This window comes from Phoenix dactylifera, chromosome 11, assembly GCF_009389715.1.
Source record: "Phoenix dactylifera cultivar Barhee BC4 chromosome 11, palm_55x_up_171113_PBpolish2nd_filt_p, whole genome shotgun sequence".
In the NCBI taxonomy this organism is placed as follows: domain Eukaryota; kingdom Viridiplantae; phylum Streptophyta; class Magnoliopsida; order Arecales; family Arecaceae; genus Phoenix; species Phoenix dactylifera.
In genome coordinates, this window is record NC_052402.1 from 7436436 (window position 1) to 7452206 (window position 15771).

Consider the following 15771-nt stretch of genomic DNA (forward strand, 5'->3'; position numbering starts at 1 on the left):
TTCTTTTTGGGTAGCACAGTTAGAACATCGTCCTGCTGCATAAGAAATGGATCACTGACTTTTCACAGATTCACAAAAGCTGATTAGGCGTGACATTTTTACACCAGAAAACAAGCGAGTCCATAATTGTATAGTATAATGAAGGATGTGATTTGGAACTGTTATAATGTAGAATTGTCGAAAGCTGCAAAGAGATCGACACATATGCAAACCATATTAATATAGTACAATGTCCCGTTTACAGATCAGCACAACACTGCAAGCAAACTAACATTTGTTTGGTAACATTCAAGATCTCAATGTACAAAAGGAATGTCTCATACAGAAAACAACCTCGCAAATTTTAGAAAGTAACTTTACAGACAGCAAATTTGATGGCCTATTCTTGGTTATATTGCAATGTGAGCAATGATAGAAAGGGCTCAATAGCTACCTTGATCAACTTCCAACAACAATGCCAACCAGAAATAAGTGAAAATTGGAAAGAAAAAAAAAGGCTGGAGAAAAGAGGAGGAACAAATTACATTGTTTTGCAACAAATGGCCCATGGCCAGGTGTTCATCGGTCAATTTTCTAATGTATCATGTGATAAACTTTCTGAGTATACTGCATAATGAATTCCCATACCAATCAAGGTAGCATGCCCAATGATGCAAGAGAAAAACATAATCTGAGAAACTGAGTTACAAAATGTGCCAGTGATGCTCTACAGCTTCTCCTTGATTCTTTCAAGCCTCTTGAGTATCTCTAGAAAAGAAGGCCTCTGGTTCATATCAGCAGCCCAACATTGGTCTGTCAACCTACAGAATTTGATAACCCAAAACTTAAATGTCACATGATGCATTGAGAATGTTAGCTGAGGAAAATGATCAAAGGTCGAGGGTTACAAAACGACTGGTGGAATTAAAAAAAAATCAGTAACTAGTTGTTGAGGGACACCTATGCTGTTCAATAGCTAAACTTTGTACTTACTCTCTCAATTCTTGAACATATCCTTTCGCTCGACATGTTGGACGGTGTCCGCCTGCCACGTATTTTGCAGCTTCATATGGTTCATAATTTGAGAATGGGGGATCTCCTTCAAGCATCTGCAGCAGAAAAGCACAGATATGTAAAAAGTATGGAGTCTAAATACTTGCCAGTCAATTGTTATTTCCAAGGCAACTTACCTCATATAGTATCATAGCAAAGGAGAAAACATCGACTTTCTTATCATATTTCCTGTGCTTGAATACTTCAGGAGCCATATATCGATCTTCAGTTCTCAAAAAGCAACATGAAAATCAGCCCAAAATTCATAATTTATTTAATCTGATAAACAGGTGTAGAACTTACAGCTTCCAGTTTCTCCGGTCATCTTGTACACATCATGAGAGTTCTGTACTCTGATCAGCTTACTAAGTCCAAAATCTCCAACCTTCAAATGGTCTGCGTTGGAGTTCACCAAGAGGACATTCCTGAAGCAAATTAATTTAAATCAGCTCTATATTCAATCAAAACAACAGCATGTAATAATCACAGACTGAAGTTACCTAGGCTTTAAATCTCGGTGGATTATAACATTGGGCTCGTTATGAAGATAAGCCATGCCCCTGTAGACACATAAAGCCAAGAAAAAGTGCATAAGAAGCCACCTGTCTACGTAGGTGCTGCTGTAAGCTGTCAGCACAACCAAATAAACAAACAATCCTCGGAAATAGGAATCTGTTTTCAAAATAGATCAAATGAATACAAAACTATTCTTGTGAAAACATTAAGCACTTGGATGATCCCTAGGCAAGACTGGATTAACATTTTCTTTAATACATTTTGGAGACAGTTTTCTCCACCTCTACCAAAAACAGTGCCGGCCCGAGCCCTAGGCGATCGAGGCGGTCGCCTAGGGCCTCGGACCAAAGGAAGGCCTCCGCCTCCGGCCTCCGCCCAGCGAGCTCCTCCTCCAGGCTCCAGCGACCAGCGGGCAGCGAGCCAGCGACCAACGGTCCTCCGCAACCGGCATCCAGGCCAACGGCAACAAGCCCTAGCGTAGCCAACTAGCCCAAGCCCTAGCGTAGCCAACTAGGTAGCCCGTCTTCTCCATCCAACCATCCGCCTGGCACGCCACCGTCTTCTTGCTTCTTAAATCCCAAATAACCAAAGTGGACGGCGTCTTCTTCTTCATCCTTGAGTTCTTAAATCCCTAATCCTCAAGTCACTCAACAGTTCTTCCTCTTCCTTCCCGGCTTCCCGTTCCTCGAATCTCGATAAATCGGTTCTTGAGACTTGACGCCGGCGTCTCTTCTCCAGGTCTCCTTCTCGTTCTCGGCCCTCCGCGGCTCCGCAGTCCAGCTCCGCCCCTGTTTCCGTTCCGCGGCTCCGCCCCTGTTTCAGGTGAGTTCTCCTTCTCCTTCTGGCTTCTCCAGCAGTCCAGCTCCGCCCCTGTTTCCGTTCCGCGGCTCCGCCCCTGTTTCCGCGGCTCCGCCCCTGTTTTCCGTTTTCCCCTTTGTTTCCGCGGCTCCGCCCCTGGGTGTCTGGCAGTCTGGGTCTGGCCGTCCGGGGAGTGGGGAACGGGGGATTTATTTTTTGGGCAGAATGTGCCGGCTGCCGGAACTGTGCCGGCAGCCGGCAGCCCGGCACCCATTTCCACTTTACTATTTATATTTCAATGCTATCAAAATTTTTATTGTCGGATTCTTGAAAATAAATTTTATGTCTATTCTTAAAAATTGATAATAGTTTTTCATGTCTAGGGTCTCCATTAAAATTGAGTTCGGCACCGCTTGTTGGGATTTGAGTTCAGAGTTCGTCGTCGAGTCCGGCACCGCTTGTTGGGACTGGAGTTCGTCGTCGAGTCCGGCACCCCTTCTATTGGCATTTCGGGTTTTATCATTTTCAACTCTATTCTATTTTGATTTGTTTGTAGTGATTGTCTTAATTGTTTGGTTTGATAATATTATTTTTGGATTCAAATGTCTAATAGAAAATTTGAATGTGGGTATGAAAAACTCAAAAAGAAAAGAAAAATCGAAAAACTCATTCAATCTCAAAAAGGTGCTTTAGATAGATTTATTGTCACAAATAAACAAAACACTACATCAAGTTCAACTCAAAACGAAATAGAGTTAGAAGATGATATAAAAAGAACGGAACAAATTGAGATTGACAACCAAACAATATCTAGTGAAGAACACAATAAGAAATTAGATGAAGATAGGATAAATAAGGATAGTGTAGAATTTAATGAAACTAGTTCTATTTCTATATATGATCCTGGTCAATGGAAAAATATTGATACAAAGTTGAGAGATCTATTAGTAGAAAGAGGTCCAATTAGAGATTATGATCTTCATTTTTCTAGGGATGAAAATAATAGACACTTTTCTACTATACATTATATTCGTAAGTTACCTAATGGCGAAAAATATGATAGAAGATGGTTAGTGTATTCAAAGGATTTGGATAGGGTATATTGTTTTTGTTGTAAATTATTTGATTCAAAGTCTAGCACGAGTCAATTAGTCAATGAAGGAAGTAGGGATTGGAAAAATCTAGGTATCAAGCTTAAAAGTCATGAAACAACTAATGAGCATATCATTAGCATGAATAGGTGGATTGATAAAAAATAAGACAATTGATAAAAGTCTCCAAGAACAAATAAACCAAGAGAAGGATCATTGGAAAAAAGTTTTATTGAGAATTATTGCTGTTGTAAAAAATCTTGCAAAAAATAATTTAGCATTTCGAGGAAAGAATGAAAAGATCTATCAAAGCAATAACGGAAATTTTCTAAGTTTTATTGAAACGATTGCAGAATTTGATCCAGTAATGCAAGAACATGTTCGACGCATTCAACATGGTGAAATTCACAATCATTATTTAGGTCATAATATTCAAAATGAATTGATTCAAATATTAGCGTCTGAAATTAAAGCTATAATAATTAAAAAGATTAAAGAAGCAAAATACTTTTCTGTAATACTTGATTGCACTCCTGATGCAAGCCATCAGGAACAAATGACCCTAGTTTTAAGATGTGTAGATACTTCAACAAGTCCAGTAAAAGTAGAAGAATATTTTTTAGAATTTTTAGAAGTAGATGATACCTCTGGAAAGGGCCTTTTTAATGAACTTATAAATATAATAGAAAAACATAAACTTGAGGTTAATGATATAAGAGGACAAGGGTATGACAATGGATCTAATATGAAAGGAAAACATCAAGGTGTACAAAAAAGATTATTAGATATAAATCCTAGAGCATTTTACACACCATGTGGATGTCATAACTTGAATTTAGTATTATGTGATACTGCTAACTCATGTCCTAAGGCTATATCTTTTTTTGGAGTAATACAACGAATTTATACCTTATTTTCTTCTTCTACAAAACGATGGAAAATTTTACAAGATAATGTATCTACATTAACTCTTAAACCTTTATCACAAACACGTTGGAAAAGTCGTATTGAAAGTGTCAAAGCAATTAAACATCAAGCTCCTAAAATAAGAGATGCCTTAATTCAATTAGCGGAAACTAGTGAAGATCCTAAAATAAAGAGTGAAGCCATATGTTTAGCTACATATGAGATTGAAAATTTTGAATTCTTATTAGGCATGAATATTTGGTACGATATATTGTTTGCTGTTAACTCAGTTAGTAAGAATTTACAATCTGAAGACATGCATATTGATGTTGCTATAGATCAATTAAAAGGTCTTCTTTCTTATTTAAAAAGTTATAGAGAAAATGGATTTATGAATGCTTTGAATTCATATAAAGAAATTGCAAATGAAATGGAAATAGAACCTACATTTCGTGAAAAACGTGTGATCCGTAGAAAAAAACAATTTGATGAAAATACTGATGATGAGACAATAAGATCAGCTGAAGAATCTTTTAGAATTGATTACTTTTTATATGTAGTAGATCAAGCTATTTCTTCAATTCAAAGTAGGTTTGAACAATTCACCATATATGAAGATTTTTTTGGTTTTTTGTTTAATTTTAGAAAGTTAAAATCTTTGAATGAAGAGAATTTGAAAAGGTGTTGTCTTAATCTTGAAAACTATTTAAAGCATGGTGAATATTCTGATATTGATGGTCTTGATCTATTTTCAGAGTTAAACGTTTTAAAAGAAATTTTACAAATAGAAACTTGTACCCCTATTGATACTTTAAGTTTTATTAAAAAAACAGATTCTTTTCCAAATGCATGCATTGCTTACAGAATATTGTTAACAATACCTGTAACAGTTGCTTCTGCTGAAAGAAGTTTTTCAAAATTAAAGTTGATAAAATCTTATTTGCGGTCAACTATGTCACAAGAAAGATTAAATGGATTAGCTATATTATCGATAGAAAATAGTATTTTAATGAATCTTGAGTACAAAAGTTTGATTAGCAATTTTGCATCTCAAAAAGCTAGACGGATTATTTTTAAATAAATTTTTAAAATATTTTGCACTTATTAAAATTTATTATTATTATTATTATTATTTAAAAAAAAGGCCTCTCTTAGAAAGTTCGCCTTAGGCCGCCAAATGCATTGAGCCGCCCCTGACCAAAAAGGATGGATAAGAAAGAAAGAAACCAACAATATCAAAACAGAATTGCTCTATGATATGAATAAATGAGTCTAGAAGATCTGCTAACACTATTCTTGCTTTGTACTTGCAAACACTGCTAGAGTTGAAGCTAACATAAGAGTGTGCATAATAAAGAGTATTTAAGCCTATATAGTGGATTTGTCATTCATATTTGCCATTGCCTTCTATCTCGTTAAAAGAGAGCAGCACTTCTGTTAATGCTTCAATGAATATGAAATGAATAGCAAATACTAAGAAAAGAAAATCTTATTTACCTGGCAATATCTAGTGCAAAATTAACAGCCATTAATGGACTAAGTGACCCCTTTTCTTTCAAGAACTGGTGAAGATCACCCTGAAACAAAATAGACACAAAGCATTGCTTCAGAAACAAGAGAATATTACCAACAGCAGACTAGCTTTAAACAGACTGCATCATTCATACCCCTCGCAGATATTCTGTTATTAGCATCAAAGGTTTCCTTTCAGTGACTGCTCCAAGGAACTGAACAATATTAGGATGGCGCAACTTCACTAGTAACTTAACCTCATGCCTGAAATCTTGCCTGAATCATGAAAGCACAAGACTATAAGGATATGCTGTTTCCATGGGGTCAATTCCACCTCATGTAATGAGATCCCATTGAACAAACTAATAAATTTCTGGTGCTTTAGTTCCACTACATCCTCATTCTTGGAAACAAGAACAACAAAAGTTGCATATTGAAGTGATGCCTCTATGGCAAAGTTTGTCGCATTAAGAATTTCTAAAGCTTTTATTATATCATTTCAGAATTTGCTAACATCCAGAAAAAAATAAAGAACTTGATTAATCTATATCCAAAATCTAAATCAACTTTTACCCATTTACACTAGTTCACAATTAGTGTTGCTTACATAGTTTTCCTTTCAATAAAATATGAAAAAATTCTTGACAATAGAACCATGTAAAAAAAGATTTTGAATAAGTTCATAATTGAAAATTCAATTTTTTCTACAAAAGAGTGAATAATTTAGGGAAAAATTAACAAAAGATGAGATATATCTATATTATTTTGGAGGATAATGCAGGTACATTGAGGGTGTATCATAGTTGTGAATCTTTTCAATTACAAATGTTTTAAAGAATAACATACTATTATTAAGCTAACTGAATATACTAAGTTGAATAGTGATTCAAAAGTTTGAGTATTTATATCCCAAAGAAACAAATTCTGCAATTTATGCATTTAACAAAAAGGGCCATGAAATTATGAGATCAAAATTGTGTATGTCAGAATATGAACAAAGCAATAAAATGCCTTACATCACCAATCTATCATCTGATAGAGATGGAAGAATGCGTTTGACTGCCACTGGCGTTCCACGCCAATAAGCTTTTAAAATTTCACCAAATGAACCCTGCAATCATGAGCTATTATTACTAAAAGAAAACAAGGATAGACTTGAAAATTAAAACATCATAAAGTTCCCAAAAACTAATTTGATTTAAGGTAACCGGAATGACTTGTTGCTTAATAGATGTTTCTAAGAGGAAAATAAGTTCATATTGGAGCATATGCACTATGCCTAGATATCACAAGTTCATTGAAAAAATAATTTTCCATAGAAAAGTTTTAACCATTTGTGAAACAAAGTAATGATCCAGCCAAGCATACAGCAGAATCTTATGATTCAAAGCAACATCAACTCCGCATTCCTTAAATGACTATTGTTAACTACAAACTGCAAATTTTGGGTTTCCACAAGTGCTAACACTTTGGGACATAGGTGTTTTGTGACTAGTTTGAGCAATTCCTTTTGCTTTGCCATCACAATAACATCTTGTTTCAGTGGTACTTCACATTTGGCAAATCTGTCATGTCATGATTCTTCTAGGACTTCAAATAATTCTTGACTTATGATATCTCGAATATCACTTTTTGCAAATCACATTTTGATGGACCATTATGGTGAAGTGTTGTAAGGTCGGCGAACCTATATGGAGCTTGAAGCATAAATAAATAACAAATACCAATAGCTCACAAAAAGGCAGGCAAATATCCAGCGTACAAGCAAATATTTCTCCCAAATTCCTGTTTCAGTCTGAACTCTTATCAAGGCCATTTATGATAATGATCATAATGGTGAGCCATAAATTTAACTGGACCTTCAACGTTTGATCCTTTATTCTTCTGGTTTTGCTTTATTGCACTCATTTCAAACTCCTAAACACATCCACATTTGATGGTTGCTAAGGAACTAGTGGATTTCTTCCAGCATCAACATGCCCAGAGTTTTAGTTGCTTAACAAGAAGAATGTTCAGATCATAACAATTGCATGGTTTGGAATTCTGCAAGGTAGTGTTTCGAAAAATGACTTAGTTGGTATCAACCTTCAGACATAGTCTGAGCTTTGAAGTTCCAAATGTAAATGATAAACATTGATGACATCTCATGGTTTTATATTAAGAATCTTCTGTGGACCTGGAAGCCCAGTCCTGCAGTGATTAATACAGAATACTAGAGAGACAATATGCATGGTACATACAGGAGTAAACTGATGCATTCATATTCAACAACAAAAATGTGCTCTCAAGTAGCAGATAGTTGAGAAATGCAGGTTAAGCCTTTTGCAAAGGCAAGTTCTTAGCCTCTATGAACAACAACTGTATATATGATTCTGGGCAATAAAAAGTTAAAGATACTGCTTAATAGCTGATAACAAGCTTCCAGCATTCAATTGATTCAGAAACATGAAGGGAACCCGAAACCTTCAGAACATTTCAGACTCAAGTTTTCAGCTTCTTCCAACTAATCTGAAATCTGAATAATAAATTAACGTACAAGATTCATTAGCTGGTACATGATGAAATATCAGAAACATTAATAGCAGAGAAAAACCTTTCCAATTAAGGTTGAAGTCGAGAAATCCAACTCAGAGGGTTCTATTTCCCAGTCACACTTGTTAGGAAGAGGAGGTGGAACAGGCTTCGGTTCAAAATGGCTCCCATTTTGTCCCTGCAGTATGTATCCAGGTAAAAAGTTACTTATAAAAGCTTAAACAATAAAAAAAATTAAATAATATACTACTGCAAAAGGAATGCAGACTTCATGAAATCATCATATAACAATATGAAATTGAGCATCATACATGGAGAAGCCAGTAGCTTTTGTTAGTCTGAGACAATGAAAGCAAATGAAGTAATGAACTATATATTCAACAACTAGTTTGCATTTGCTAAAGTTACTGCTGTAGTTATCTGAATCGTATAGAGTCACTGTACATATGTGCAAAACCATTGAACAACTAAATCATCTGCACAAAACCATTGAACGCCATCATTGGATTATATATAGTAAAAAGCACTTGCAAAACTACCTTCCCCAGTTACATAACAACTGACCTGAAATCTCTTTCATGATTCTCTAACAATAGGTTTGAATCTCTATCATGAAACAATGGATGTTCCTTTGCCAATCTCTGCCCTTGGATTTAATTGCTATCTTAAACAGATTTCTTCACAAACCTTCACCTGAATGCAGTAACTTTTGTTTCTGGAGATTGACAGTCCTTTACAAAACTAAAAAAACGATGAAGGTTTGATCATCAAGGACTATAAATTCATCATTGGATTATCAAATATTAGTATGACCTTCATTTCCTTCTCTACTTCATTATGTATTTGCATCATAATACATGTATTTTCGTAAACTATCAACAGTGCCACCCATAATGATTTAAAAAAATTAAACTACCTAGAAGGTAAAAATTATGTATCAAGTCACTTATATGAGGATTTTTTTTAGGTTCATACGAATTTGAGATGGCGTAAAGCCGCAAACAATGGTGGGGGTACAGTTTCTTACTGAAAAGTTAAAACACACATGCACAAGCTCAGGGCTTCTAAAAAAACCATCTTTCCTTGGTCCACCCCTCTCACCAGGGTTTTGAAGATCAATTTTGGCGCTTCCTTCAGGCAATGCAACAAGGTAGCAGGTGTGGGTTACTTAGTCCCAGACCACCAAGGCAAGGTTCACACAGTTGGAGCTTGCCCAATTTTGGGTATAACGATCTCTATGGCTGATCTGTGTCCCACGTGGGAGGCTATGACATTGGCAATATCGCAATTCGCAACTATGACCCCTCAGATTTTGGTTGGAGGGAGACTCCCTCATGATGGTTAAATGGATACAATGCAGCCAACTTCCATTGCATAGGCCCACCCATGTACTCTTGATATATGGCACATGGTGTCACAGCTACAGGAGTTTTGGGTTTCACACATTTTCAGACAGGCCAATCAACCAGCCAATTTTTTGGCTTGTTTTGCTGGAGAGCATGGGGGCTGTTGGTTTTGGTCTGAGACCCTCCCTAGACAACTTAATGATTTTGTATACATAGATAACTCTGCTTGTACATTTTCTAAAATAAATTAAATACATTACTCTGCCCTTCCACCCCCCACCCCCCCACCCCCCCCCCCCCACCCCCCCCCCCCCCCCAAAAAAAAAAAAGAAGAAAAAAAAGCATCGCACTCTCAACAAGCTAACTTCTAAGGTTACATTCTTACACCAACACGCTCATGTAACACCTGTTGGAATTTACAACAACTTATTTTGGTCCTCCTATCATTTTAGTCATATCGCAAACTTGATGAGAACTTAGTTCCATCTATCGAACCTTGTCATCTTCACTCCCAATCTATCCAAGTCTACAGGAATATGTGAGGATTGCAGGTGTAGAGTTGATCGAAAGCAATCAACCTACATTTGTATGAATCCAAAATTGACTTTGGATATGAAAAGGAAAGATGATTTCTGGATCTTTTTTGATTTCTGAAGTCCAAGTTGATTCCACAACAAGGGCCCACAATCCACAGCCTAAAATTGATGCACCAATCTTCTAAAGAGGAGAAAAGACGAGAAGTATGAATATATTTTCTAGGAGTAACAATCAGTATTACAACATAGAGACCCCTTTTAAAACCCTAAAACATCTCTCAGACTTTCATTAAGCTTGAAGCTATCAAAAAACTCTCTCCTTACTTTTTCCTAAAACAAAAAAGGAAACAAAGAAAAGGAGTGATGCCATCTGGCACTTACTTCACACACATGAAAGTTCCCTTTTCCATGTGGTGCAAGGGGATTAGTGCAACTCACAAGCATTGGTCTGATACAAGGGGGTGGTTAAAAGCTTTTAGACACAGCCAAAAGGGAAGGCCAATTAGAGATGTACCTCCGATAGCCAGCCCTAAGAAACAGTCATCCGGTCCCTTGTTGCGCCCAAAGAGTGGTGGAAACACTCTATAGTAGGGCTTCATATGGTGGTCAGCCACTCCTTTAGTAGCCCTCATATTGTTGGCTTGGAACTATAACTAAAAATTTGGATCAATATAGATTCAGTAGACCATCCAGAGCATCTAATCTTAGGCTTTAATCAACCAAATAGACAATATTTATGAAAAAGGCTCCTTGATCTCTTTTGTTATGTTTCATTCATAGGATTATCAAAATTGGAATCAAAATGGAATAGAGCACTCATGAACTCTTTTCTGGCTTTAAGACCGACGTGTGATAGATACTCAATACTGTTTAGTGATCATGAATATAAAATATGCATGATTTTTTCAACCAATGTTCAAAATTGCATGCAAAAGGTTACCCTACTCTAACATTGGGTCCAAACACGAATTCACAGTCCATTCCGGCCCTTATCTTGGTAACCAAACATAGCAATAAACTTAACTCAAAACCCATATCAAACTGAAAATATATTCAACTAAAACCATGACATAGAGTGTTGAAAAGTTATCCTCTTTCACAAAGTTCTTCACCTTCTTGCTAACAAGGCTCGATCTTCTAACTTGGAAGCATCAATTTCTCTTTGCTGTAATAGTTTAAACTACATGACCACCAATTATCTTTATAGGTTTCATGACTGCTCTTTTTTGTCCAAAGTTTCCTATGCCAATGCTTTGGCAAAAAAAATCTTCGAGGGTGGGCATCAAGTTAACAACCAATCGTAAGAACTTAATCAATTCACTGACCTTTGCTTGGAGGATTTCTTTCATAGTCAACCACTAGCTGGGATGCTAGTGAGGATGATATATAATTTTTATCATTGTATGAAGAGCTCATACTAGGAATTATTTTAAATATAAAATGTCAAATTCATAGTTTGGAAGTATCTAAAATGGTTGAATTTGGTCATCGCCGTTGTTACAAGGTGTCAGTTATAATCTGGTGTGAAATTGTTATTATAATGGCACACCATGTTTTTGCACACAACAAATAACACTATATACAGCCTAGAAATAATAAAACTATGGCCTTGCACATATAGCATGTATTTGGCAGAGAGGAAAATTGACTTATTTTGTTCTTAGGGAACACTTTTTTGTTTGAAAGGAAAAAACACTTAGGGTCCATCATTTCCAACAAAATGACAGTTAAAAGTGGAACTGAATTCTTTTTATCATAGAAAAGGAAAACAAAATAACGTCATAAGGCTTAACAAAGAAGCTATTAGGAAAGGAGATACAAGCACCTTCATGATGATTCTAATTTAGGTGAACAAAATAGAAACACCAATAAACACTAGTTATGTACAAAAAAGGATTATTGGAGAAGGATGAAAAGTTTTTACAAGGAATGTTTAGGTCTCTACATTGGGTACCATATAGGTGCCCTGCTGATACTATAGTACACACCTGTATCAATACATGGTACACTAATGGAGTCTGCACAACACCCATGCCATGTGTAGATATATAGGCATACCATACCTCCATACTATATCAATGCTATACCAAGTTAATACAGTATGCCCTATACAGCCCGGTACAAATTGGCACTAAATAATGTTTACAAGTTTGAAAGATTGGTCTGAAACAAGTCTCGCTTGTGTTCAGTTTGCATATCTTAGGACTAGTTATTTCCAAATATGCAGCTCATCTTGGAAAAAATTCTACGTAAATATGGAAGTAAAAGAGATGTTGAAAAAAGAATACTGATGTGAGCACTTTTAAAATAGATGATGAATATCAAACATGGTTTAAGTGCAACCACTATAGATTCGCTCATATCGTGCTGGGCTAGTACCAGCACCTAGCACTAGGTTGACATGGCACCCGTTAAATCACTTTTTAGTTTTTAATTGAAAAGGATCATTTAAGTTCTCTATTAATATATTTTTTTTCAAATTTCAATACAAAGTACATGAAATGCCAGTCAGTCCTATGCCAAGGGAGATTAAAACCTCTTTTGGGATTAATGCATTGAAAGGAGCTAATGAAGTCGGAGGGTATCCCCCCGAACCCCAGAGCTCAGTCCCCACTGGGCTTAGACAGCGGAAGTGACTGCTTCTCTTCAGAGATATTGTCCGCTTCGGAGGGGGTTTCATAGTCTCTTCCCAATGCACGATTTTGCTCCGCAAAAGGTGCCTCTGAAGAGAAAGGGATAGCCCCCCTCCATTTAAGAAGCAGACCTCTCAGCTATCTAGTCGATGTGGGACTAAGTTCGGATCTTTTATTCCCACAACATAGCCCCCAAGCGGATGGGTCTGTGTCGGGGTCAAGGGCTCTCAACGAAAGCACCATTGATGAGGTCGGAGGGTATCCCTCCGAACCCCAGAGCTCAGTCCCCACTGGGCTTAGACAGCGAAAGCGACTACTTCTCCTCAGAAGTATTGTCTGCTTTGAAGGGGGTTTCATAGTTTCTTCCCAACGCACGGTTTTGCCCCGCAAAATGCGCCTCTGAAGAGAAAGGGGTAGCCCCCCTCCATTTAAGGAACAGACATCTCCGTTATCTAGTCGATGTGGGACTAAGTTCGGACCATTTATTCCCACAACAGGAGCGTTATTGGTTAGACCTACAACTCTGAGAGCTAGAAATATTATATAAATTCAGTTCTGCTCCTGTTAAAAAGCCCCTCCTTATCCTCATGAAAAGATATAAAAATATAGAAATTGTATGACAATCAATCAAAATAGAAGAAGATGATGAGCACTAGAGAAAGGCAATACAAAAACTAGCCAAATGGTTATTTATTACTTGAAAAGCTTAAAACAGCTGAAAAGAATATACTTGATAAAGTACACATAAAATTTTTAAAAAAAAAGTGAAATGATATGGGATAGACACATCATATACAACAGGGAGGACAGGTAAGATGCTATTTACTGTATTTAGTAATCAATGTAACAAAGTTTCAGGCCAGGTTCTCACAGCCAAAAATGAATTCAATTAATAGCCACATACCACCCAAGGCTGAACCTCGTTTCAAGAGCAAAACAGACCATAAATTCTTTAGTAACAAAACTTAAATAAGTATATGTTATCTAGACATCAATTCCTCCATTGCAGAAGAAACAACAAAGGCCTTTTATAATAGCATCACAATTAGTTATTGTAAGACACAGACATATAGTATACACATATCCAGTGATGTAACACTAATTGGGCTTCAATCCTATCCAACATGACAAGAGAACTTACAAAAGACAAGCCGCCATATGATATTAACAGCTCGATCATGTTGTGTTTTTTAGCTCCTTCAGCATCAGCCAGTGGCTGTGAAGAACAAATTACAATTTAAAGCATGAGACACATATAGGCAATTTAAAACTAAGTACTGCATAACTGGAAAAGAAGATGATAGGAAGCCTTCTAAAACAACAGTCAAGTTATATCCAAAAAATTAGAAATCAAGCATCAAACATAATGACTTACAATTTGTGCACATATGGAGAATGGTCAAAAGCAGCATGTATTTCTTCAATATGAAAATCAGGAAGAATATTTGTTTGGTTGCTATGAAGCACAAGGAATTAATACCTTGAGAACTTTTATGGTGTCTTCTTTCCCAAAAAAGTTTGAAGTTAAATGTTCTAATTTCTAAATGAATTTCAGTTAAATTTCAATAATTACCATAATTGATTTTACTTTTCCCTTCGCTTTCCATAAAAATGGTCTCGATGTAAAAGTTCTCTCTAAACTGAACGTCCATTGATTAGTTACCCTGCCAGTCTGCTAGACAAACAGAAGCAAATTCTACCCAAAACAAAAAAGAAAGAAAAAAAAATCTACGTGTTATTTTTGCAAAATTTAGACCTAGACTTTTCACTTAATAATCATTCATTCTACCATGTAAGGATACTGATACATAAGAAGAAAAACTTATATGACATTTTTATCGTAGGAGCATAAGCAAGCAATATGATAGAAAACATCTCCCAGCACTGCCTCAGCACACAGGAGTGTCATCATATGCCTTTCAATTCTCGATATGAGGATTGTTTATACTAATCATGCCTATTCTTCTACTGATATCGGAACGCATTATGCATTAAAATTGACTGTCCAAAACCATCTAATGAGAACAAGATGATGAATCCAAATGCAGCAGAAGCATTGATGAAGACCAGAGATATGACGAGAAATCACGATAATGAATTGAAATATAGGAAGTACGGAAGGATGGATAACCGGCGACCGACCGTGTTCTTCCAGCGGTCCTGGGCGTTGACGTCGGCTCCGAATTCGAGGAGGCACTTGGCGACGTCGATCCAGCCGTGGAGGGAAGCGACGTGGAGCGGGGTACGGTTGTCGTAGTCGCGGGCGTTGACGAGGCCGGGGTCTTCCTCCAGGAGCTTCCGCACCGCCGACGCATCGTTCTGGTGGGTGTGCCACAGGATCAGCGACGTCCGGCTCACCCTCGCCTTCTCCCTCCGCTTCGCCGACGACGACGACGACGACGACGACGCCGCCCCGCTCGCCTCCTCCCCGCCGCTGCTCATCTCTCTCCCCCCGACCCCTCTCTCTCTCGTAGCGTATCGGAATCGGATCGATCGCGGATCCTATGCGACTGCTACTTTCTCGGCCTCATGATCCTCTAATCTCTCTGCCCTTCTCTTTTGCCTCGAGGACGCGTCTCGGGACCCAGTCCGCGGATCTAGATCTGCAACCCAAACTTCGTGCTCACGCTTCGTCGCGATTTGAGTCGCGAGGGGGGCGAGAAGTCGGCACCCGCTGTGCGACGTACCAGTCCGAGTCGCAATTCCGTTTAATATTCTCCATGCTGGGTACGACTTCTGACATTCGGAATGGGCGTAAGTGACGTAATTGTTTACCTATGTTATGCTTAAAAAAAATTTTAAATTTATCTATTTTTATTTAAATGAATGATTTATATAGTACCAATATATCCAATATTACAAAATAACA

General features: G+C 37.2%; 1 protein-coding gene across 1 annotated transcript; it reads right to left on the reverse strand.

The window, feature by feature from the left end:
• Positions 1–257: 257 nt before the first annotated feature.
• LOC103714502 (integrin-linked protein kinase 1-like) lies at positions 258–15554 on the reverse strand. Its single transcript, XM_039131450.1, has 11 exons — positions 15045–15554; positions 14044–14118; positions 8449–8565; positions 6872–6966; positions 6011–6131; positions 5841–5920; positions 1533–1592; positions 1336–1457; positions 1170–1255; positions 973–1088; positions 258–800 (listed from the first exon to the last, which is right to left on the reverse strand). The coding sequence occupies exons 1-11, from the start codon at positions 15342–15344 to the stop codon at positions 707–709; spliced, it is 1266 nt and encodes a 421-aa protein (XP_038987378.1). The 5' UTR covers positions 15345–15554; the 3' UTR covers positions 258–706.
• Between the last annotated feature and the right edge of the window lie 217 nt (positions 15555–15771).